Raw genomic sequence first — 23,889 nt, forward strand, 5'->3', positions numbered from 1 at the left:
GCAGGCGGACGCGCAACCACTGCGCCACCAGGGAAGCCCAGGAGCCTGTAGTTTTAAAAAGCACTGCACTCCAGGTGATTCTGAGCTAGTGAATGGAGGGAGGGCTCTGAGAAGCACTGCTTGGAGGGAGGGGGCTGCTGTCCATTTTGGGCTAACTTGCTAGTGGGAGGACAGTGTGCAGGGCTGATTGGGAGAGAAAAAAGAGGCAGGGAGGTCTGGGTAGCAGCTATTGTGATTGTCCTGACTGGAGTAGAAAGGAACTCTCTAGAGAGAAAGGGGCAGAGCTGGAGTTGTGACAGAACTTGGACACCACCTGCCTATGGGACACAGAGGCCAAGGGAGAGGACTGATCTATGACTCCACTGTCAATTCCGTCATCCATGTGTCAGATATTTATTGAGCATCTACTTACATGTCAGGTGCTGGGGACACAAAGATGAAAGGCACAGCCTCTGCCCTCAAGGAGTCTGCAGTTTAGATGAGAAGACAGACATGTAACCTTGTAATTACAATCAGTGTGGTCAGAGCAATGCCAGCTGCGTGCATGGGATGCTATGGGAGCCCGAGGGTGGATGGGTGGGAGCCAGCTGGGGGGCTAGGAGGCCAGGTGGGCCTCATGGAGGGGGTAGGGCTTGAGGTGAGCCTTAGGATATAAACAGATGAGGGTGAGGGTAGGACTTAAGAACTCAAGCTCTGGGGTCAAGCTTCTTGGGTTCAGGTCTTGGCTGTGAAACCTTGAGCAAAGTGGCTGCTCTGTGTTCGGTGTCTTCATTCACGAAACGGGGATTAAAAACAGTACCTACCTCTTCGTGGTGCCGTAAGGGTGAAACCACTTAAAATAGCGTCTGGTGCACAGTCAGATAAAATAAAGAATGTGGCCCACCATCCAGTTCTACAAGTTATTGGCTCCTGCAGTTGCTGACCTACAATACACCCTGAAAGGAATTCAGGGTGATGATCAGGATGAGGCATTCTGTGCTCTGGGAAAACTGGTAGAACAGACCCTCAGATATTTTATGAACCCAATTTCTTGCATCTTCCCATACTTATAAAAGCACTAAAATCATTAACTAAGATAGCTGTCCCTCGTGACAAGCAGTAACCTTCTACCAAAATGTGTGCTTAATTGCACGTACTTTCTCCAAAATCACATATATGCTGACCTCCCCCTAACCTCTTCAGAGCAGTTCCTCAGAGCTGCCTGAGAGGCTGTCTCCCGGTCTCTAGTCCTCCGTAAGTCTCCAAATAAAAAGGAAACTCACGTTGTGCATTCTAATTTCAGTTGACAATCAGCACTAAAAAAAATTAACCATGGTTACTAAGTGGCCAGAGAGAGGGAAGAAGGGAGAGCTGGGCAAATGCAGGTAAAGGAGCGTTGAGGTGCCAGCAGCCCTGCTTCAACTCTCTTCTCCCAGTTCCTGAGGGCGGGGATCAGAACCCCTTCATTTCTGCACCCTGTATATCGCCAAGGACAGGATTTCCACGAGGTGGTACCCTTCAAGCATGTGTTGAAGTGGATTGAATGATTCTGAAATGTCAAGGCCAGGTCTGGGGTGGCCATGGAATGCAGGAGTCTGGCTGGTGTGTGAATGCTGGGAATACGGATGCTGAATTCCTTTGGAGGAGACAGCGGGCAGTCACACTTCTTCTCAGCAGAAAGGGTGGTCCAGAGCGGTCCATCCAAGCAAGAAATGAGGTGCAATCTTCTATGTACCACCCCAGCCCTTTTCCTTTAGGGGAATTTCAGGGAGGCTGAGAAAGTGGGGAGGGGGAGGTTGGGTGAGGACCTGAAAATATCCCACCCACCTCCCCCCAGAGAAAAACTTCCAGCAGCCCTGTGACAGTTGGAGAAGAATGGACTGATGAAGGCACAGGAAGGGTTAAGTCTGCTGTGGCAGGTTTCCGCCCCCTCCCCCCCAGTGCTAATTACTGGTTCAGATCACATTAATTACCCAGCCGCAGGGGGAGTGCCTGGAGTAAATTAGCTAGTAAGTTCAAAGGGGCCACTCCCCACATTCCTTAATTAAGAGAGAAGCTGGCAGCGGAGGCTGCGGCTCAGCCTCCCTGGGGCCTTTCTGGGAGCCAGGAGCCTCTGCCGCAGCCCAGACAGGTGCAGTAGTAGCTCCATCTGTCAGGCAGAGTGGCCTGCACCTGCCATTTGCCCACCTGCACTGCGGGCCGGGGTGGGGGTAGTGGGGAACAGGTGTAAAATGTGGCCAAACCAGCATCTGAGCTCAACCCTTAGCCCTGAGAGCAGCGTGGTGCAGAGATTCAGGGCTGGGTGGAATTTGATGGGGTGGGAAGGGTGGTCCAAGTGATGCCCTGTTCCCGTCCACTCACACTTGTCCTTGTTCCTTGGACTGGCCTGAGGGCAGAATGGGGCCTTGCTTCTCCTGGGATGCGGGGGAAGTGGAGAAGGGAAAAGAAAAGGTGAGATGTTTGGGGAGAGAAGGGAGCTGGCAGAGAAGGAGGCAGAGGAAGAGCACCAGGCAGGAAGGAGGGGCCTTCAGCGGGCTTTTGGAAGGCAGGGGTGAGGGAAGAGGGCGGAGTGTTGCTGGAGGGTGGGTGGGCCTCTGGGTGCCACTTCCAGGGGGCTGCGCAGGATGGGGTTGAGGGAGCAGGTAGAACCCCACCTCAGCCCCGTCTTTGTGTCTACCTTCACCGGCGCGGTTCCCAGAGAGTGGACCAGCTGCCTGCACCATCTGCCAGCCGACACCATGCCAGCCCCAAAGGCTGCCCTGGGCGGGGGAGCCCATGTGCACCCCTCCCTTGGCAGCCAGCTTGGGCAGTGGTGCTTCCATGTGGATGAAGACTGGGTTTGAGGCAGTGCACGCATGTGTGAAATGGATGTACTTTACCTGCCCCAGAGGACACTCTCATGTATGCACAGCCCGGAAGATAACTCCCTCTTCAATATTTGTTCCCGGGGCACTTCTCTTGCCTCACCCTCATCTTGGCCCTGCTGGGAGTAGGTAGAGGGAATGGAACCTTCGATGGACCAGGGGCATGGTGCTCACAGTTGGAAGGGGGGAAATTGAGGAGAGGGGAAAAAGAAGGAGCCTATGAGATAGCTCGTGGGAGACTGGGTGGGAGGCATCTGAGGCTTTGGTAGGGTCTGCTTTTGAGGCAAAGACATACCTTCCCAGAGAGTCAAAGGAAGGCTGCACAAAAAAGAAACAAAGCCACAACTGTGTTGTGTTGAGGTAGAGAGCCGGAGGCTGGAAACTCATTTCTTCATTCACTCACTTACCCAGCATTTGTTGGATTCCCATCTTGTGCACACGAAGGTACTGAGCAAACGTTTGTTGAACATCTAGCATGTGTAAGCCCCATGAGATCAGGAACACATGCTGATGATGACAGTGATCACGCTCCTGACCATGAAAGGAACAGTCACTAGTCATCTGTGCGTCACATGGGAGAGAATTCCGGAAACAAGTACAACATAGGTTCTTCACTCACAGAGAGTGGTGCGTGCTGAGTGAGCAGCCTTAGGGATGTTCCAGGTCTGCTGGGTGCAGCTTCTTCCGGCCGTGTAGACGGAGATATGATATGGGAAAGCCTGGGTCTTTCCCGGGCTGTGCACCTTGTCTGTACTTACCGTCATCACAGTTGATACAAAGATGAAGGACACAGAGCTGTTTAGTGGATGCTTATTTAAATAAAAAGGTAGGAGATCTATTTCCTAGCCAAATTTAAAATAACACACCTGGAATTGAAAGAAATTCCAGTATGTGCAACCTGCCTGGTTCAGGAAAAGGCCATGCTCCATTTTTATAGTTTGTATCTAAATGGTGTAGCCACATACAAGACAAAGATGGGGTGTCTAATGATATCTTACAAAGGACCCGTCCAATGAACGGATCAGACCACGGTGCAGGCTGATGCTCAAGTCCCTGACTACCCAAGAGGGCCACCAGAGGGCAGCCTTGAGGCTGCTGGCTGTCCTCTTAACTCTCTACCTTAGGGGGGCAGCTCCAGGCTGCCTCTCCATCCTCATCCCAGCTAAGAAGTTCTTTCTTTTCTTCTTACTCTGTAAGCGATATGACCCCACAGAGCACAGGTCCCTAGATGAGGCACAGCCAACTCACCTCTGCTGGATATGTGTCTGCATTTAGCTCTGACTTGGAGAGAAAAATAAGGTTTCGTAGCTCAGAGCCTTGATAAAGGGTGGAGGCAGCTTGTGTGCGTTCCTGCGGGGAGCGGCACAGTGGCAGCCTGGGCACTGTGGCACCCTTTTTCTGTGTCTGCAGGGTCTGGCCCTGGAGGACTGTGAGGGTCCCATCCTCCCTTGGCAGTGGCCCTTCCTCCCCTGCCCACCAGCATCCTCTAGGAACAGAAGTAGCTGCCTGCTCTGAGGACTGGAGATGTGGGATTTGGGGCTGTGTGTGCTGATATCAGGCAAACCAGAGAGAGTCTGGACTGAAGAGTGTGGGTTTCCTCTGAAAACCCTGTTTTCTCTGTGTTCTTTTGGGGGTTCTCTTTTCCTTTAATTTTCTTAGTAATTGTTCATTTTGGAAAATTCCAGCTCATTCTTTTATAAATTAAGGGTCTGAGGAGAGAGCAAAGCGTCTGAGAGACCAGGCCAGGGGTGTGTGAGTGAGAGTGTGTGTGTGTGTGTGTGTGTGTGTGTGTGTGTGTAAGACAGGACTTCTCACCTACCTGTGTTGAAGGACCTGTTTTTCTTTTTTATTTCCAATCCATTGTGGAGCTATACTTTGTAAAATATAATAAAAACACATTACCAGACAAAAAAAATTAAAAATTTAAAGAGAGGTACCAAATACGAGCCCTAATTTTATGATTATATTAAACAAACATAAAATTACTCTGTCAGATTGCTATAAAAGTTCCTAAATTTTTTGCTTGCAGTTGTTCTATTATCTTGCCTGGACTGGTAAATCCAATTCACAGACAGCCCCCAGTCCACGGACCAGGCGTTGAGTGTCTCGGGTGTAGGGCAGGGAGGAGGGAGGTATGAAAGCTCAGGAAGCAGGTGGTCTGTGGGGACGACTGGAGGGCTGGCTCTTTCCCAGTCCCCATCTTCACGAGCTCTCTTGTCTATGTTTTCACTTTTTAGAAGGGGGCGACTCATTTACAGAGGGCGTGGCGGGGGCTTAGGGTCGGGGGTGCTTCCTGACTGACCAGTGAAGACCCTGTGCTTCTAGACGGTGTGTGCCTCTCAGTCATCCTGGCAGAACCAAGGAGGCAAAGGGGAGGGGACCCTGGTGTGTTCTGACTGTGGATTTTGACTGGTGATGACAGAGACAGGAGGATGATGAGGAGGAAGGGTTGGGATAGGAGGAGGGAAGGGAGAAAAGGGAGTAGAAGACAAGTGAGAAGAAAGGCTATCATGGGTTGCCTTCTCCACTGTCTTTACCCAGAGCAGAACCACAGGCAATTAAGCTCCTGAAGGCAAGTGGATTGATTTACTTCCATGACGTATGTATTTTGGAGGTAGACCAGGCTTTTAAAACTTTCACGTACATGCAAATCGCCTGGAGATCTTATTGAAATGCAGATTCTGATTCAGCAGATCTGGGTGTCTGCATTTCTAATAAGCTCAAGGGGAAATGCTAGATGTTTGCAGCTCTGAGGGGCCAAGAGTGCTCTGAACGAGCAGACTTCTTGCCAGGGGAGGAGGGTACTAGAGTTGCTAACTCGGACCTCACTCTCCGTGATTCCAGTGCAGGGGCCTGCAAGCTGGGGCCAGGGCCTCACAGGAGCAAACATATAATCCTTCACTGAGCACTCTGGCTGTGGACTGGTCTGGGACTCCCCTCCCTTCCCACCCCCTGCCCCGGCAACTCTCCCGCTTCCTCTCCCTCTCATCAGTCTCATCACCAGTCAGGTCCACAGGGAGTCCATTCTCCTTGAATAAACCAGACCAAATTATCAGGCAGCCCAAATGATTGCTACTGATGAACAATATGAAACAAATGGATACACCTTTATTAACCAACAGATTCTACAACCATGTATCTTTTTATTTATTTATTTTTTAATTATTATTATTTTTTTTGCGGTACGCGGGCCTCTCACTGCTGTGGCCTCTCCCGTCGCGGAGCACAGGCTCCGGACGCGCAGGCTCAGCGGCCATGGCCCACGGGCCCAGCCGCTCCGCGGCATGTGGGATCCTCCCGGACCGGGGCACGAACCCGCGTCCCCTGCATCGGCAGGCAGACTCTCAACCACTGCGCCACCAGGGAAGCCCCATGTATCTTTTTAAACATGTAAGGGGTAACAGAGTTTTCTGATGTGCTCCACAAACGGGGGTTCTGGCTGCTGGGCTGGGGAACTGGAGGACCACAGAAGAGGCTGGGGTCCCCTGGTCTCCTGGGGAGCGCTGGGGGCTGCGGATGGCTGTGTGTCCTGGGGGGAGGAGATGCCATCACCAGCAGGGGACCTCCTTGCAGCCACCAGTGGGATCTTGCTGGGCCCTGCTTCTTCTATTCAGCCCCTTGGCTGGAACCTCACTGAGCTGAAGGCGTCTCACCTCAGCGTAGATGACAGAAATGTCCTGTGTGAGAGTCAGATCAGGGTGAGGAAGCAGACGTCACACAGAGAATGAGAAAAGAGCAGGGGTCCCATCTCACCTTTTCCCGCCGGGCTGACTGGGCAGGCCTAGCTGTGGGGAAGAGCAGCGTTAAGGTTAGGGCGCTGGGTTCGCGGGGTGTCCCCTTCCCACCTCCTCGTGGTACCTTCCTCCAGAGAGCACGGGCCGGCCAGGGTAGGGGGCTGCTCCCCCTTTTACTTCTCAGGGCTTCTCACCCTGAATCTGAAAGCAGGTGGGCCTGGGAATCGGGAGACCCCAGCTGTGTGACCGGAGGCCAGTCACTTGGCCTCTGAGTCTCAGCTGCTTCAACCAGGAAAGGGTGGTGGTGTTGACAGTGGCTGCCTTGCAGGATTACAGTGTGAAGCAAGAGACAAGAAGGTGCCCAAGATAATTCTAGAATAACTCCTCCATTAGACACCCACTCTGCACCAGGCAACCATTTAGGTGTGAAAATTATATAGCTGATCTATCTAGTATACAGCTAACGGAAGTATAATTCTGTATATCTAATCTCACACCAGTCTTGCCAAGTAGGGGGTATTGATGCCTTCTCACAGTGGGATGAGAAAACTGAGGCTCAGCGAGGTGAATAACTCTCCACAGTCACTTCCATAAGAAGCGGAACCGGAGGCAAATATTGAATCTTTGTGAATGGGAAGCATTCTCCCACTGATAAAAGATCCAGTATCCCCTCTTCTATGCATCTCGGAACAGAACGGCTCTCCTTACCTTGGGTTTCAGATACCTGCACCCACCCAACAGGGAAAGCCTGCTCAGAGCTTGAGCTGGGAGCAGACTGTCCCAGACCCCACCCCTGCCCCGAAGCATGCCTTCACCCTTGCTGCCTGCTAGGATTAAAAGGATCACATTTTCCTATTTTCCTTATTCTGCTAATGAAATCCATAGAGTCTGAGGTTGGCTTCTTTTCTCCTTTCTTATGTTTTAAGTCCTCACTGTGACTCTTCTCAGGAAGGAACTGGGCCCACGTGTGCTTTCCTACCTGCTTGGCAATGCTCTGGCCAGCAGCCGGTCAGGTCCTGGGAGAAGTGCCCTGAGTCCAAGAGACTTCTTGGCTGTCCACTTTCCCTAGTGCCCTTTATAGGTGGGAGCAGAGTCCCTAGACTGACTCAAATCCATTTTACAGACCAGGAATTGAAATCTCAGCACAGGTGAGACATAAAACAAGCTCCCTGTTTTTGAACACCTATTGCATACCAGACAATCCTTATGGATTCTAGAACACAGGTTCTATTCCTAGCTGTTTATAATAATCTTACAAAGTAGGCATTATCTACACTTTATAGATTAGGCTCGGAGAGCTTAAATAACTTGCCCACAGGCACACAGTGAGTACATAGAATCAAGTTTTGAACTCAATCCTGCCTGACTCCACATTCCACAGAACTCAAGTTCTGACTGACTCCCACACTCCTCCCATGATTCCACGTGGCCTGTTTGTCTGTTAGAGAGTGGACTAGCCTTCCCCGTGCCTGACATCTTGACTCTGGTATCTGTGGCCGGGGTTCATGGTCTTTATGCCTCCCTCTTAGAGCTGAGACTGCCCTGTTTAGACTTACACTCAGGGTCAAAGACAAACTGTATCATTCTTTTCCTTTTTTTTCCTTTGTTGCTCCACAATGCTCAGAAAAGGGCAAAAAAAAAAAAAAAATTCCTCCCTAGTTGGGATGGTAGCAGTGGAGATGTGGTGGAGATGATGTAGATGATGGTGATTATGGTGGACATAGCGCTGTTTGTGGTGATGGTGGTGGTGAAGGAGGAGATGATGGTGGTGGTGGTGAAGGTGGCCATGGTCAGGGTGATGATGGTGGTCAAGGTGACGACAGTTGTCATGGTGATGATGGTGGTAGTGATACCTCACTCTAGGCCCCAAACTTCCCCTTTACATTAGCAAAGATGTCAAGTTTGACCTGACATCACTCACCTTTCACTCTCCTTTGGAATCGTACGTACCAAAGAGTAGATAACACCTTCATCGTTCTCATTCTGGCAATGAACTGAAAGAATGAACACAGCTGCAGCTTGAGTAGGACCCACCTGCTCTCCCACCTCAAGACCCAGAAACACTTATGGAGGGAAGCTAATCAGGGGCTGTTATGGTGATACCTGGCAGTGGGAAGCAGTTATTAATGTGGGATATCCATTTGGCAGGAGGTGCCTGACCCCTGCAGCAGATTCTAGCAGCTTCCCCAGCCCTGACATTGTTTAAACTGGAGGTTGGCAATCCTTTTCTGTAAAAAAGGTAGTGAATATTTTAGGGTTTGCAAATACCTGGCTCTGTAGTGTGATAGCAGCCACACATGACACATACACAATGCTCTTTACAAAAATACTTGGTGGCCCAGATTTGACCCATGGTCAAATTTGCTAACCCTTGGTCTAAACCTCCCTCTTGGGGGCTGGGATCCCTTCCTGCCTCCCTCTCCCACCACCAGCTCCATGCACTTAAGCTCTCCCCAGAAGCCATCTGTTTCCTTCCCCAGATGACTCTGATTCCTGAGACTCGGGCTCATGAGGCCTTCTTTCTCATGACTCCCCTTAAGAGGCCTTTCTCTGCCTTTATGGACAGACACTGGTGCTACTGCAAGTCCTTACCATTGACATACCGTGGGTGTTCCTCTCCACCTGGGGCTGGGGGCAGATTCCAGGGTGGAAGGGGCCCTAGGAGATGCAAAGGCACAATTCACTGAGCGCCCTCAGAGAGCAGACTGGACAGTGGGGGCAGAGAGGCTGAGAGAAAGAATGTCAGTTACCTTTAAAAATTGTATAAAATTTCCTTTAAAAATTGTATAAAAAATTAAACTAAAAAAAAAAAAAAAAAAAAGAATGCCAGCAGAGGTTGCTGGAGGTCTGAGGCTGGTTTGTTAATGAGGGTTAATTCACAGGTCTGGACACGGTTAACTTTCATGGGATGTTTCCTTTGAAAAATACCCCCAGAGGGGAGGATGGCTCCATGGGAATCACAAACTGGGAGGAAGCAGGGTCAGAAAGGATGGGTCACATCCTTGCATCGAAAGGGCCCAGACCCACCAGTCAGGCTGTTTTTCAGAAGGAGGAAAAGCTAATAACTTTGACAACATACCATGTGTCAGAAACAGGGCCAGGGAATTCAAATACAGCTTCTACTTAATAGCAAACCTCCTAACCCAGGGACAAGCACAGAGCTGGATGTCATAAAAGCCCCCCTGCCTAAATCTTCGGTGTCTGATGTTCTTCACAACAACCTTGCAAAGGTTGATACTGTGATTTCCGTTTTTTAGATGAGGTGACTGAGGTTAGGAGAGGTGACTTCTTCGAGGTCACACAGAAAGTGGTGGAGACAGAATCTTAATCCAGTGTGTACACTTTTCCTCCCCTAGCATGCTGCCTCTGTGAAAGGAGGCATTTCCAGAACTTTAAAAATTAGCTCTTGGGATAGGAATTGGGTCACAGGTGGATGTTAGAACACCTGGTTCATGCCTGGTGTCCAAGAAATATTCATTAGCTCTAACAGCAAGAAAGCATCAGGTAGCACCTTTGGACATGGCTCCTCCTGTACAACCAAGAGGGCATTTGTGGAGACTCAGAGAGGCCTCTAATGCTCATTTGTCAAGGCTGTGTTTCTGAGTCTCCATTCATGAAGAGCTCTGTGAATTTGATAGAATGGTGTTTTATGGGAGGTGTGACAGTGGGAAATGAAATGAACACTTTTAAGCAAACAACCAGAACTTGCACACTTAGGTAACTGCTACTTTGAAGTAGACTTCCTGTCTACGGCCATACCACCCTGAACGCGCCCGATCTCGTCTGAAGTAGACCTCCTGTATGACCACCTCCTTGTCCTAGTGATTCCATAACTGGTCACAATGCTTTGAACATTGCCTTCAGAGACACAGTCTGTGGAATATCTTCAGTGGTGGCACATTTATGTTTGTTGAGGAATGGATATGCTGTCTGGAAATGGTTAAGGGTCTCCTAAAGCTGGCATGAAGAGAAAAGCTGTTGGACTGTGTTTCTTGTGTGGCTATGGAATTGGGCCTGAAGGTGGTTTTCTGAGTGACATTCTAAGGAAGGTTTTGTGCCCCTGAGCTTCTGAGATGATAGGACCACCACCAGGAGTCTTATTTTCATGAGAGACAGGTTCCTTAACAAAATGGAGCCCAGGTGCTCCCAGACCGGCAGTAGAGGTGGGGTAGGGGAGTGGGAATGGGTGGGGAGGCAAAATCGCCACATGAAGAGGGACGCTCCTTTGTTCCCTGTGAAAGGCATCTTCCTCTTGAAGATCTTCCACCAGTGACTGTTCCTCCACCATCTTGTTTGGGCCCGGGAGGGAGATGGCTGTACTGTGTTGCTTTGCCTTTAACTCTCTGACCCAGAGGTGACTGGGCAGAAACACCCATGCTGTTGAGACCAGGCTGGCTTTATGACAGGTGCAGAGATGGTAGAATTCACAGATCTTCAGTTCATGGTCCCCTACTCCAGCTGCTTCCTCATCTAACTCTGGGCCTGGCTCCATCTTTCTCCCACTGCACAGGTATACCTTAAAGCAACTCTGGCCTGCCTTCATGAAATCTAGACTCAAGACTAAAGGAAAGGAGAGATGAGAAGTTAGATGGACAAAATCTGCTAAATTAAAAAGGGGAGAGGAAGTCAGAGCCTGGCTCAAGCCCTAACTGGGGTGCCTGGTGAGATAGTGGGTCTAAGGCTGGGGAGAGATGCTTTCAGGTATCCTGGCTGATGGTCAGGGAAGACTACTTGGATTGCAGGACTGGGGGGGGGTCTTCCTCAAAGAACAGTCTGGCTTAGCTCTCAGAACTCATCACAAATTCCTTAACTGAGGGAGCTGCAAACTTGAAAAAGCAAATCTAGCTGGAGGTCTATGAGAACAATTACTTTGGCCCTTGGCAAGTGGAAAATAAAAATGTTGCCCCGAGGGAGGAAGAAGTAGGTTGATTCCAACTTCTGTAGGTGGATTTGAAGCCCTAGGAATAAACTGGGACCAAATAGCTTTGGCACTGGGAACCATTCCCTTCAACATAGTCCCAGGCAAACAAGGGATAGAGCTGGAATAAACTTGTAGCCACCAAAGGTGATTGCTTTGAAAGCCAAACTTCATGCTTAATTATCATGACCATGACAGGAAGAAGAGGAGAGTCTGGAATTTCAAAACCAATAGATGACCTAGAAATGCCATGTATCTGATTATTTTCACTTATTTCTCCCTATAGAATTCTCTCCCTATAGAATTTCTCTCATCTGAATTTTAGCTAAACTTTTTATGACTCTGATCAGAGGAATTACAGAAGGGATAAAGGCAGTTTGGGAACCTGCCAGGGTGATGTGCTCAGACCAGAATGAGAATGTACTGAGCACCCACTCAGTGCCGGGCTAATATATCAGGTATGAGACAGATGTCACCTCATTAACTCAGACCTTACAACATCCCAAGAGGGAGACGTTTAGTGAAACTTAAAAGGAACTGGCCCAAGGTTACTGAATTAGTAAATAGCAGTGCTAGGACCGGGCTATTCCCCGGTGCTCTCCACCACACATCCTTCCTGATGAGTTAACAGCCATGGACTCTCACCCAGGGCACAGCACGGCACAGGTGTGTATGCGTGAGCCTACATGTGCACTGGAGTTCTCAAGTCTTCTTTCTCCTCCACTAAGCAGACCAGAGCTCTGCTGACTTTAACGAGAGAATTGGAGGCCTTGGGTTTGTTCAGTCATATTCACAGCCACAGACTGTCTTTCAAATGTGAAGGACACTGATCTACACCTCGTTTGGCTTTTAAGAACTCCTGTTTGTGCCTTTATTCATGCCCCAGTGTGCGGCAGTGTGTTTGTGCGCTCTCTGGGTGATTGGGTGTGTGAGACACTGTGTCTGTGTGTGTGAGTTCTGGAAGCTGTAAGTGTCCCTCCTGGGGCCCCTTTGTATGACGTGTGAAGAAAAGTCCCTCCTCCTCCCAATACCCAGAAGTAAGCGGTTGGTCCTGTCAGGCTCTGGCTTTCTGATGGCTGGGCTGTGCCTGGCATAGGGATTCGGCAATGAAGAAAGCCAAAAAGAGTTACTGACCAGTTTTTCTCCAGGGTCTGAAATACCCTAGAAGTGCAGCAGCAATGACCATCAGGCCAAGCAGGCTTACAGGCAGCCAAGGAACCAGCCAGTTGACGCTAGTGGGGGCAGATAAGACCCGAGGACCTGGGGGGTGAGTCGGGGTGACCATGAGCATTGAGGATGAAATTAACAAATGCACCCCAGATGGCACAGGAGAGGCAGAGTGGTTGGCATTAGTGGGAACCACCTGGCCTGAAGGAGCCTTGCCAGTGGGAATGAGGGACGGATCAAAGGATGTCAACATGGATGGGCAATTCCATGGATGACCATGTGGCCCTCCCTCCACGGTGCCCCTCACTCTCTGTGGACTTCATTGTTTCCCTGCCAGGTTCAGTGGACAGATGCTCCAAGCGGGGTCCATGCTCAGTCAGTCATGCAGTGCCTGCTCTGGGCCCAGCATTGTGGGAGGCATGGCGGGAGGAACACAGAGGAGTGAGATCTGACCCTGGCCAGCTTGCTGGGGCTCACAGCCCAGTTGGGGGACGAGACCTACCATCCACGGAGAGTGTCTCAGGCTTGCTTTTCTCTTTGGAGACACTGTTCTCAGCCTCGCAGGCGTAGTTCCCAGCATCCTGCTCTGACATCACCTGGAAGAGGAAGGAGACGGCTCCACCATGGGGAGCCACGTGGTTCTGCAGGGTGTCCCCATTGAGGTAGAATGAGGATCGGAGGGGAGGATCCCCACAACTCGGCTGGTGGGTCTCAAGGTGAGCAGAGGACAGGACACAGGAACCGGGGCAGCACACAGTTGGAAGGGTCAGTGGGACCCCCCCCAGGCTCCTCCCTTAGGGAGACCTCCCCACATTCCCAGGGGGCCCCACTGCCCACTTCCCAGGCCCCTGGGGAGTGTCTCCCCATCCTCCCCTTACCCCACACCCTGACCTCCAGCTGGGGACTCTGTTTCTGGACCCAGCCACCCTCAAGGGCCGCCTCGCACCAGTAAAGCCCGGAGTCTCCCTCCTCGGCTGCTGGAATGCAGAGTTCTGGATGGAGGCCCCTGTCTTGCAGGGTGTGGTCCTCTTTGTGGAAGGAGAAGAGGAGCTGCCAGGCTGACCTCTGGCTCCCCTCATGGAGGAGTGGGCTCCGGGCTCCCCCGACGGAGCTCACGAGAGGGGTGGGCTCTCAGCACAGGAGGCAGGAACAGCTCTGGGAAGAGGCAGCCCGGGGCTCAGGAGGGGAGTCCTGGACAGCGAGGCCCCTGGAGTCTGAGGTGAGGTCTGAGCTTCGGCACATCCCAGGCCCTGCCCTGCACCCTGTGGGAAGTGCTGTCACTGTCTCCCCGCACCTGGCCTCTCATCCCACACACCAGCTCTGAACTGACTCCCACAGCCCTGAGCCCCTCTGGGGTCCCAGAAGGCCAGAGACAGAAGGGCCTTAAAGGTCACCTAGTGCCCAGAGGAGAAGGGTCTGGCTCAGGGTCTCAAGGTGGGGGAGTAGCAGGGCTGGTTCTTCCCTTCCCCCACAGGGCATTTTGCCCCCCTTTCCTGGCTCCAGACACGCCCCATGGCGGGGCAGGGCATGTGGACATCATCCTGGACATCTCAGGGCCCTGCAGATTGGCCCAGCATCAGGGGAAACCAGAGAGAGGGGCGCTGCCCAGAGCGCTGCTGACCTGTAAGACCAGACCCCTGAGCAGCACCCTCCCGTCCCCCCCAGTCCCCCAACTTGTGACTCACCTTGGACTTGAACCATGACAGTCCTTGAGGTTCGTCTGCCCACATATTGCATGTATGTCCCCTGTCCAGTGCAGCTGTACCGGCCACTGCTGTTCACTGCTGCTGTTCCCATGGACAGAGCCTGGTTCTCCTTAGAGAGATGGAGGAATTTTCCATCCCTGTAGAATCTCACCTGGGACAGTGCTGCGTTCCTCCTTCCCCAGCATCGCAGAGTCAGGATATCCCCTTCAAACAGGGGGTCTGGCTGGACTTGGAGGCTCAGCCAGGCTGTGAGACACAGGAACAGGGTCACCCTGGAGCTGCAGGTCCCTCAGTCCATTCTCTCCCTCTGTCCCCCAGCTTAATGCCTCCCCCGCAGCTCTCCACACCCCCACCGCCACTCCCCAGGATGGAGGCTCCTGGTCAGCTCCTTCACAGCTGTCACTGTCTCCCAGCCCTTCACGCCAGACCAGGGCAGGGCTTCTGCTTTCCTGCACCCCTCCTTCCTCTCCTTCCTCTGCCCTTCTCCTCTATTCCCCCGCTCCCCCTCCTCTCCCTGTGCCTTCTCTCTGGCCTCTTTCCCTCCTACCCTCCTTGTCTCTTTTTTTTTTTTTTGGCTGTGACCAGGGATCTAACCCGTGCTCCCTGCAGTGGAAGCGCGGAGTCTTCACCTCTGGACCTCCAGGGAAGCCCCCCTCCTTGTCTCCTTTTATACTGCACTTTCCTCTGCCACCTTGACAAGCCTGAGTCAAGATGGATTCCTTCCATCTATTGTTCTGCTTCATTCCTCCTTATTAGCTTCTCACTCCCCTAGATTGGTTTCTTTTCCTCTGGTGACTCCAGTGCAGCTCTTTCTTCAGCCTCCACCACTGATGGTAGCTGCACCCCTGTCCACCAGAGAGGAGCTGGAGGGGTGGGTGTTGGATGTGCCACGGCCTGGGCTCGCTCCCTCCTGCTTCCCTCACCAGGCTTCCCCAGGCCCAGCCTCCATCGGCACTCCCAGCAGGGAGGTTCATTTCCACCACAGTCATGGTGCAGGATCTGTCATTTCTGTCCTCATTTCTAAAATGCATTTTATGTCCTGACATGGACAAGAAAAGAGCTCCTGGGGACCCAGCATCACCTGCAGGGCAATCCCAGGCTGGCCTGGCCCCAGGACATACTTCTTTGATCCCAGACAGCCTCAGGAGCCTGGGAGTAATGATGAGTAATCAGATAGGGAGCCCTGAGGAGAGCCCCAGAACATCCTGCCTTTGCCTGGATCCACCTGGATCCCTAGAACCCATTCCCCTCCCCCTAGACTAGGTAACGATGCTCACAGCATAGCTGAATAATGGGGCTTGCTTCCTTGGCTGCTCTTTCTAGCATCACTAACTATTGGTTTAGATTTCCCTCCCTGGCATACACAGAACATGTCCTTGGAGATCAAGATGTTCCTAGGCCAGAGTTTTCACCTACTTGACAGAAGCTCCATGGAGTTCAGTGGGACAGGATGGGAGGGAGGGCAAAGGTAGCCAAGGGAGAAAGAAGGCAGACCCACAGAGAAAGATGCCTACTTCTTTGAACATTAGAGGGATGGAAGGGAGTCCAGAGCCTTGATGAATGGAGATTACAGGAGCTCCAGAGCCACACTGAGATGAGGAGACTGAAGCCATTGCTACTTGTAAGGGAGTCGGATAGTGGCCTAGAGCCATTCTTCTGGGACTTGAGTCACCCTATAACTATCCTCAGCCTGAGAGAGTAGAGTGCTGGGTTTCTCCTCTTCCTGGGCATTAGTGAAGACTCCTGAGGAAGAAGCCTAGGCAGGTGTTGCTCTGAAGATGTTTCTGGGGGACCCAATGGCCCTGACTTTTCCCTGTCCATTAAGTCTTGGCCCAGAGACACACTTGGAGATGAAAGAGACATAGACAAGACTCACCAGTTTTCCCAACACAGGGAACTGTAAGAGAACAAAGTGATAGAATTCGATTAAGTAGCAGAAAAAAACCTTCTGACAAGGAGGAGGACTGTCACCTTATAAATGGGTGCTAACATCCATTCAACCAGTCAACCACCCAGCCCCCTAAGCACATAACTATCTAAGCCACCCAACTGCTCAGTCACCCAGCCACTCAACACCCAGCCGCCCAACTATCTAACCACTTAACCACCCAGTCACCCAGACATCCAGCCACCTAGCCACTCAGCCACTCAACTTTTATGGTGGACCTGCTGCCTAGAATCCTTCACCCTATCTCAGTTCAAATGCCACCTCCTTAAACAGGTCTTGCTGGGGGCCCCCAGTCAAAAGAATTCTCCTCCATCACTATCACAATATCCTATTGTATTATCATCAGAGCACTTATCACCGTTTGAAATTATCTTATCTTTAAATTGCCTACTTGTTATCACCTGTCTCCCTCTGTCTAGAATGTAAGCCCCATGAGAGCAGGTACTCTGCCTGTCTTGTTCACTGCCCCGTTACCTATGCCTAGTGCCTGTGCCTGGATCATGGTCTGTGTTTAATAAGCATATACTGAACAGATGCATGAATGCTTTCCTTTGTGCCCACTCATGCGGGGCAGGGAACAAACACAGAAAACATAGGACTAGATTCTTACACTAATGTGCTGAGGGTCCAATTTACACCTACAGAAGAACTCAGACAGCAAAGGCAGGACCTGATTCCTGTGGTCCATCTGTCCACAGAGCTCTGGGGAATAGAGTATGGGAGTGATCAGAGGAAGGGGGCGAGATTTCCCTGGAGGAGTAATAATTAACAGGTCGTGGGACATGGACGGGCAGCTCGGACGGATGAGAGAACTATCAGCAGGCTAGCGCATCACACGCCGTGTTGCACTTTGTATGCATTGCACGAATGCTTCTAGAGGAACCAATGTTTGAGGAGAATAGATGGCCAGGAGAGAGAGGCCAAACCAAAAAATGATGACGGATGAAGTGAGGCAGGTGTGATCAGTCCAAGGGATGGAGGACCCTAAACTGAGGGGCACAGCTGGATATAAAGCAGTGGAGCGTATTCTGGGCTTTGGGGCAAGGGGTGAAATGAATGGTGTAGGGCTGAGTGCAGTCAGTCCAGTCTGTCCCCAGGCATTTTACCCGTGCCCTTCATTGTTGGGTGCTGTGCAGAACCCTGAGAAATGCAAGAATGGCCTTGGAGGGGGTGGGTGAAGAGCCCCTCAGCAGATGCTTGGCATGTTCATTCACAGGCTGTCATCCTTGCTGTCCACATGACCTGGGACACATTCTCTACCTACTCAGGTCAGGGTTAGCTCACCTGCAGGTTCTCAGTGTGTGCAGAATCTCTTTCTTACCATCCCTCCATCCCTCCATCTTCCCCAGGCCTCCATGTCTAAACACATCTTCTTCTATGAGCTTGGCGTAGTGGAGAGCATGCGGGCTTTGGAACCAGATGACCTGGACTAGACTCATGAATCCATCTCTTTCTATGTGACCTTGGACAAGTTGTTTAAAGTTCAAGAGCCTCCAGTTCCTGGTTCTGTCTGTATAACAGAAACGATAATAGTCATTTTTCCCTTACAGAGTAGTTACATAGATTGTATCAACCCTCTGCCTGGGAAGGTGGTTACTACATTAACTGAAAGCAGAAAGAAGGCCTGACCTCAGAGTGACTAAGTAAGACCTTACTGGGTAGTGATGCCTCCTCTTCCTTTCTCTTCTCCCCTGGAAAGCGATTTTGCAGCTACAAAGTGATGAACAGACAGGGTTGAGGGGACTGACGCCTATAACAAGAGAGAAGGCATCCAGGGAGCATAGGCACTTCAAATGAGCTCGTGTCCCCATCCTGATGACTTGCTGTCCAGGACACTGCAAGACCTTGGGGTTGTGACTGCAGGACCACTGTGTATAATCAAGACAGCCACCAACTGGGGACAGAGTGGGCGACACCTCCCTACAGCAGTTCCTATAAAGAAGACCCGAGGGCCTCAGTGAGCTGCAGGCTGAAGATGAGGTGACAGTGTGATGAGATAGCTGACAGCTATTGTCACGCTAAGTCGCACAACAGAGTCCCGAATGATGCAGGGAGCAGCCCCACTGAACTCGGCACTCAGGCCACTATGCGGGGGATGAGAAAGCCCAGCTCCTGGCCCACTGACAAAGCCCAACAAGATCAAGCAGACTAGGACAACGAAAAGAGTCTAGAAACCATTTCCTATTAGAGGGATTGGGAGACATTTCTCTGAGAAAGACGAGAGAGAGTACACAGGGATACACAGTGGCCTTCAAATACTTGATGGCCTAAGCTTAAAAGAAGGGAGAGACTTGTTACTTCATAGGGCAGAAGTGGAACTAATTCATGGAAGTTAGATCAGAGAGGCAGGTTTCAGTTCAACATGAGGAACTATGTTGCGGTCAAGTTCTACCAAATTGGAACATACTGCTTTGCCAAGCTGTGGCTGCCATGCAGCTGGGAGGGTCGTGTGTCACGGATGCTGTGTTTGCACATGGGGGGTGGGTTCCAGTATTGAGAGTGAAACTGGCTAATGCCCAGCTCAGAGGAAGATCAAGGTTCATCTCCTAAACTTTAAATACATCTTTAGTGTACAGCCATGTACCAGCATGTTCAATGTCAGGGCTTCTAGCCTCTTGAATCCCTGATAGCCAATACTAATAATAGGCACCATTTATTGTGTGACCATGTCCTGCCAGGCACTTTAAATGAATTTTATTTTCTAGTTTTACCTCATTAGAATCCAACTATACCCAGACTAGAGGTAGTGAGGTAGAATGGAGAAAGCATGGGGTTTGACATCATATGAACTTGGGTTTGCATTGTTAGCAGGGTAATTTTGCTCTTGTTAGCAGCATAATTCTAGGCAAGTTTCTTAAACATTTTTGAACCTCAGTTTCCTCAAACGTTTAATAGGGATAAAAACCCCCTGCCCTATAACGTCCTGAAGGTTAGATGAGATAATGTATGTACTACAAAGTAGGTATTCAGTGTTTTGTTTTCTCTGTCTCTCTGGCCACATCTGAGAGGAAATAGCAGCTCTACCTTTATGGTAACTCCATTCCTACATGTTTAGCCGTGGGGTCTGAATCTTAGGCTGGCTTTCTGGGGTCCTGAGCATCAGGTGTGACTCAGTCGTGCCTGGGTTCCCCATACTCTGCCCACTAGTCACCAGTCACTGACTCTCCCTCCCTCTTCCTTTGCTCTCTCCCATCCAGACCCTGGGGTACACGCTGGGAAGCTCTTAGACTTTATCTAGTCAAGTACAAGGGCTGTTCCTTTCACAAGGAAGTTATTTGCCCTTGGCAACCTCTCCTCTGGAGTGTATCCAGGCACGAGGCCATCCTGTCCCTGCACTAACGTGAGCACTGACCTTCTCACTTGTCCAAACGGCCATTCATAGAACACACAGGGCAACACGGTGATGCCGGGGAAGGAAGAGCCCTGAGTGGTACAGGTATTTTCTTCCCAGGGGATAAACGCCCACAAACTCTGTCTAGGAAGCAAGTGTATTTAGGAATGGTTTTGCTTTTCTGGTTCAATGAAAACAAACAAACTTCTGGGACCAAGTTTAAAACAAAAAGTAAGTCAACTCAGAAACCGTAAAGCACTATGTGCCCAGACTTGTTCCTTTTAAGTGTAGCAGGGGACAGTAGCTGAGCCTGAGCCGAGCCTGAGCCGAGCCTGAGCCGAGCCTGAGCCGAGCCTGGGCTGAGCCTGAGCCTAGCCTGAGCCGAGCCTGGGCCGAGCCTGGGCCGAGCCTGAGCCGAGCCTGAACCGAGCCTGAGCCGAGCCTAAGCCGAGCCTGAGCCGAGCCTGGGCTGAGCCTGAGCCGAGGCTGAGCCGAGCCTGGGCTGAGGCTGAGCCGAGCCTGAGCCGAGGCTGGGCTGAGCCTGAGCCGAGCCTGAGCCGAGGCTGGGCTGAGGCTGAGCCGAGGCTGTAACTCACCCCACAACAATCCTCTGCCTGGAGACCAGTCCCTGAAGTCACTGGCAGAGGTGACTGGCCCCGGGGGGTTCAGAGCAAGGAGAGAGGTATAGTGAGCCGAGGCTGGGCTGAGGCTGAGCCGAGGCTGAGCCGAGGCTGAGCCGAGCCTGGGCTGAGCCTGGGGGAGCCGAGTAACTCACCCCACAACAATCCTCTGCTTGGAGACCAGTCCCTGAAGTCACTGGCAGAGGTGACTGGCCCCGGGGGGTTCAGAGCAAGGAGAGAGGTATAGATTCAGAAGAATGGATTTGAACCTTCATATCGGTCCCCATGGACCAGTCAGACCCAAATCAGAATACCCTCGCCACCCTCCACAATAGAGAGAGGATGTAGGCAGAAGAGGAATGGTAAGTTTGAAGGGGGCTTTGGACACTTAGAGCATAAACCTCTTGACCAGGTGTGAAGCCCAGTCATTGTTGACTGGTTCTAAGAAAAAGCTGAGGCTTCATAAAAACATATCCCCTTGTAAAACCCCATGTTTTGCTCCTGTTGCTGACAGAAATGCACGGAACTGCTCTTTCCCCATTTCCTCCATCTCTTCTCTTACATTCTGGCAGCCTCCTTCCCTTCTATAATATCGTTTTCCTTTCAAGATAGCCCTGATGGATATTTTAACCCGATTTCACAGGGTAAAAGTGTCATTGGGTCTCAGCGTGTGATTTTCTGCCTCCCTAAATTAGCTCTGATACATCGAAGGGTTGCCCTTCCAGGAGCCAGGAAAGTGGGATAGGAAACACCAGGATGCCCCTACGTCTCCACGCCCATCACTCTCAAGCATGCCCATGTGCACGCACTTGTCTCAAGCTCCAGCCATAAACCCACTTGAACTAGGAAAGGTGAAGTAAGGAACTTTGTGTCTTAGGAACGACTTACAGTCTTTGGTGCCCAGAAGAGGATGCTGGCGCTTGGTGACTTACCGAAGAGCAGCGCAACTGTCCAGAGCAGCATGGGGCCTGGCCTGGTATGGAGGAGGGAACCTGGGGCAAACTGAAGGCAGGGGTGAGACCAGGAGGGACAGCATCTAGGCCACAGGCACAGGGGTGGGTGGGTGACCCCCTCTGACATAGGTGGTGTTAGTGCTTGATAATCTAAATATGGGAAGTGGGGAAGAAACTGTAAAAGCTCAAATTGGTATTTCTTCTTTGGTAGAAGGAGTGTTACACGAATGAATTTTCTTGACCGTAAAGCATAAAGGAGTCAGGTAAGCAACTAGCAAGCACTTTTGGATGCTCTCTCTGTGGTTTGAAAAAGCTCATGCTAGGAACTGGGGTGGGACAGGGCTATGGAAAGACCCAGAGACTGCCAGAATTTGCTTGGTCTCAGCATCACTTAGTCTGGAAGGTAGCACAGCTCTAGAAACACTAAGATCATCCACTCTCCACCCTGAGTGACCTCTAGTTCTCCAAGATACCCTCTTCTTCAAGGAGAAATGTGTCTGGACACTGCAATGAGGCAGAGAAGTGGAATCCTGAAAAGAGTCCACAGGACTGTCAGCTCAGGAGAGAATCAGGGATTGATGAGGTTGGGGTAGAATGGGGCTGGAGGTTCTGAATATGAGGCTTTAAGACTGTCAGGTTATTATTTTGAGAAGAACCATTCATTAAAAGACACCATTAGGAGAGTGAACAGGCAAGCCACAGCAAGGTATTTTCAATACATATGGCTGACAAAGGACTCGTATCCAGAATATAAGAATTTCTACAAGTCAATTAGAAAAAGACAGACCACCCACTAGAAAAATGGGCAATATTTTGGATAGGTACTTCACAAAAGCAGATATCCAAGCGCCCAATAAACACAGGATAAGGAACTTGACTTCATAAATCACAGTGGAAATGCAAACTTAAACTGCAATGAGATACCACCACAGCCCCCATAAGAATGGCCAAAACTATAGACATCCAAGTGCTGGTGAGGATGTGAAGCAACTAGAACTCACGTACACTTCCACAGGGAATATAAATTGGTACAACCACTTTGGAGAACTGTGTGGCAGAATCTACTAAAACTGAACATATATAGATGCCTGATGACCGAGCATTTTCACTCCTACGTATATGCACATGTGTGGGCACAAAAGACAGGTGCAAGAATGTTCATAGCAGCATCACTTGTAACAGATTAAAAACTGGAAACTACTGGTCTCTCAACAGAGAAGGAGGCCATCTCCCCAACCCTCACATCCTCTGAGGACTGAACATGTGAGTTTAAGGTGAAGCATGGAGAGGTGGGTAACATACCAGGAAGCACTTTCTGACAGTAAGGTTGTTCCTGGAAGTCTTTGGGTGAGAAGTTTCATATACGGTAGTCTGGAATTTGCTGTGCTTACTGCTGAAAGCAGGAACGGACAGGGTGAATTTTCTAAGTTTTCTTGCCCTAGATTCTCTGATTCAGTGGAAATGGGAAACCAATCTGGCACTGCCAGGCAATTCTTTTGAGACTCAGTTGATTGGGAGAGAGGTAAAAGGAGTGAGGAAGTAAAGTAGGAATCGAATATCTTGTTGGCCCAGCTCAAGATGTTAACATTTATACATTTTCCTCTATTGTTCTCTTTCCAAGAGATCTCCTGACTCTAGTTGTCTTTAACTTTGTTCAGCTGCAGGTCTAGAGGGTAACGTGGGCTACAGCTAAGGTAGGAGACGGGGCAACCACAAACGGTCTAGCTTGCAAGCACTCGAGGTGCTTTGCAGGCAGAACCCTTGAAGCCTCGGCCCCTGGCTGCTTCCACTTTCACTGCGTTCCGGCAGCTTGAGTGCGTGAAGCCTCCCCCACTTCTCGCTCTACCCCTGCAGAGTAAGATTTGGTTGCACCTTCAGAGGTGTTAGTGAAGTTGGCTCTCTGAGCTGAACTGGCTGCACATCGTTTCTTGGGGATGAAGGTCACCCGAGGGAAGTAGGGCTGCTCCCAGGTTAGGATTCTTCCCAGACCCAGGCTCACCTTGAATCAAGACGGGGATGGGCTGGCGGGATTAAAACCCATAATACTAATACTTTAAGGGAAATAAGGGGCTAAAAGGAGGTGGGGAGGGTAACAGAGTGGGGGTTCTCAGCCAGAAGGGGCTTGAAGCCCAGGGGCCCTCATTCCTCAGGGTGAGCTGGCAGGAGAGCAGTGGTAAGGGACAATGGCTTCTGGGGAATGGGAAGATTCAGCCCCACCCCTAGGAGGTAAGAGGGAAGGGCGGGGTAGATAGCAGGGGTTAGGGGCAACTCTGGGCGTGGAGACAGCATGGTGGGCCCCAGAGCCACCCACCTGAGCTTAAATCCTTGCTCTGGGTACTAATCTGCTGAGAGCTTGGTGAAGTTTTTAACCTCTCTGTACCGCAGAATCCTTAGTTCTAAAGTGGACAAATGATTACTCCTGCGTTATAGGGGTGTTAGGAAGTTTAAAGGAGATAAAACCTTGAGAAACACTTGGACAATGCTGTCTAGAACTCTCTGCGATGTTGGTGATGTTCTCTGGGCTGTCCAATTCAATAGTTACTAGCCACATGTAGCTACTTGTGGTTGGCTAGTGAGACTGAGGAACTGAAATTTTTTTTTTTTTTTTTTTTTTTTTTTGCGGTACGCGGGCCTCTCACTGCTGTGGCCTCTCCTGTTGCGGAGCACAG

General features: G+C 50.8%; 1 protein-coding gene across 1 annotated transcript; it reads right to left on the bottom strand.

Annotated features, from left to right (window-relative positions):
* Positions 1 to 5,978: 5,978 nt before the first annotated feature.
* Positions 5,979 to 23,880, bottom strand: FCRL6 (Fc receptor like 6). Its single transcript, XM_055083883.1, is given in 13 exon segments — positions 5,979 to 6,520; positions 6,597 to 6,628; positions 8,499 to 8,589; positions 9,170 to 9,235; positions 12,527 to 12,582; positions 12,630 to 12,755; positions 13,165 to 13,358; positions 13,399 to 13,491; positions 13,546 to 13,758; positions 13,760 to 13,817; positions 14,348 to 14,614; positions 16,245 to 16,265; positions 21,200 to 23,880. Coding segments are annotated over 13 exon segments (1,494 nt in total). The 5' UTR covers positions 21,348 to 23,880; the 3' UTR covers positions 5,979 to 6,391.
* Positions 23,881 to 23,889: the final 9 nt, after the last annotated feature.

The sequence above is a fragment of the Physeter macrocephalus genome, chromosome 4 (assembly GCF_002837175.3).
Source record: "Physeter macrocephalus isolate SW-GA chromosome 4, ASM283717v5, whole genome shotgun sequence".
NCBI lineage: Eukaryota > Metazoa > Chordata > Mammalia > Artiodactyla > Physeteridae > Physeter > Physeter macrocephalus.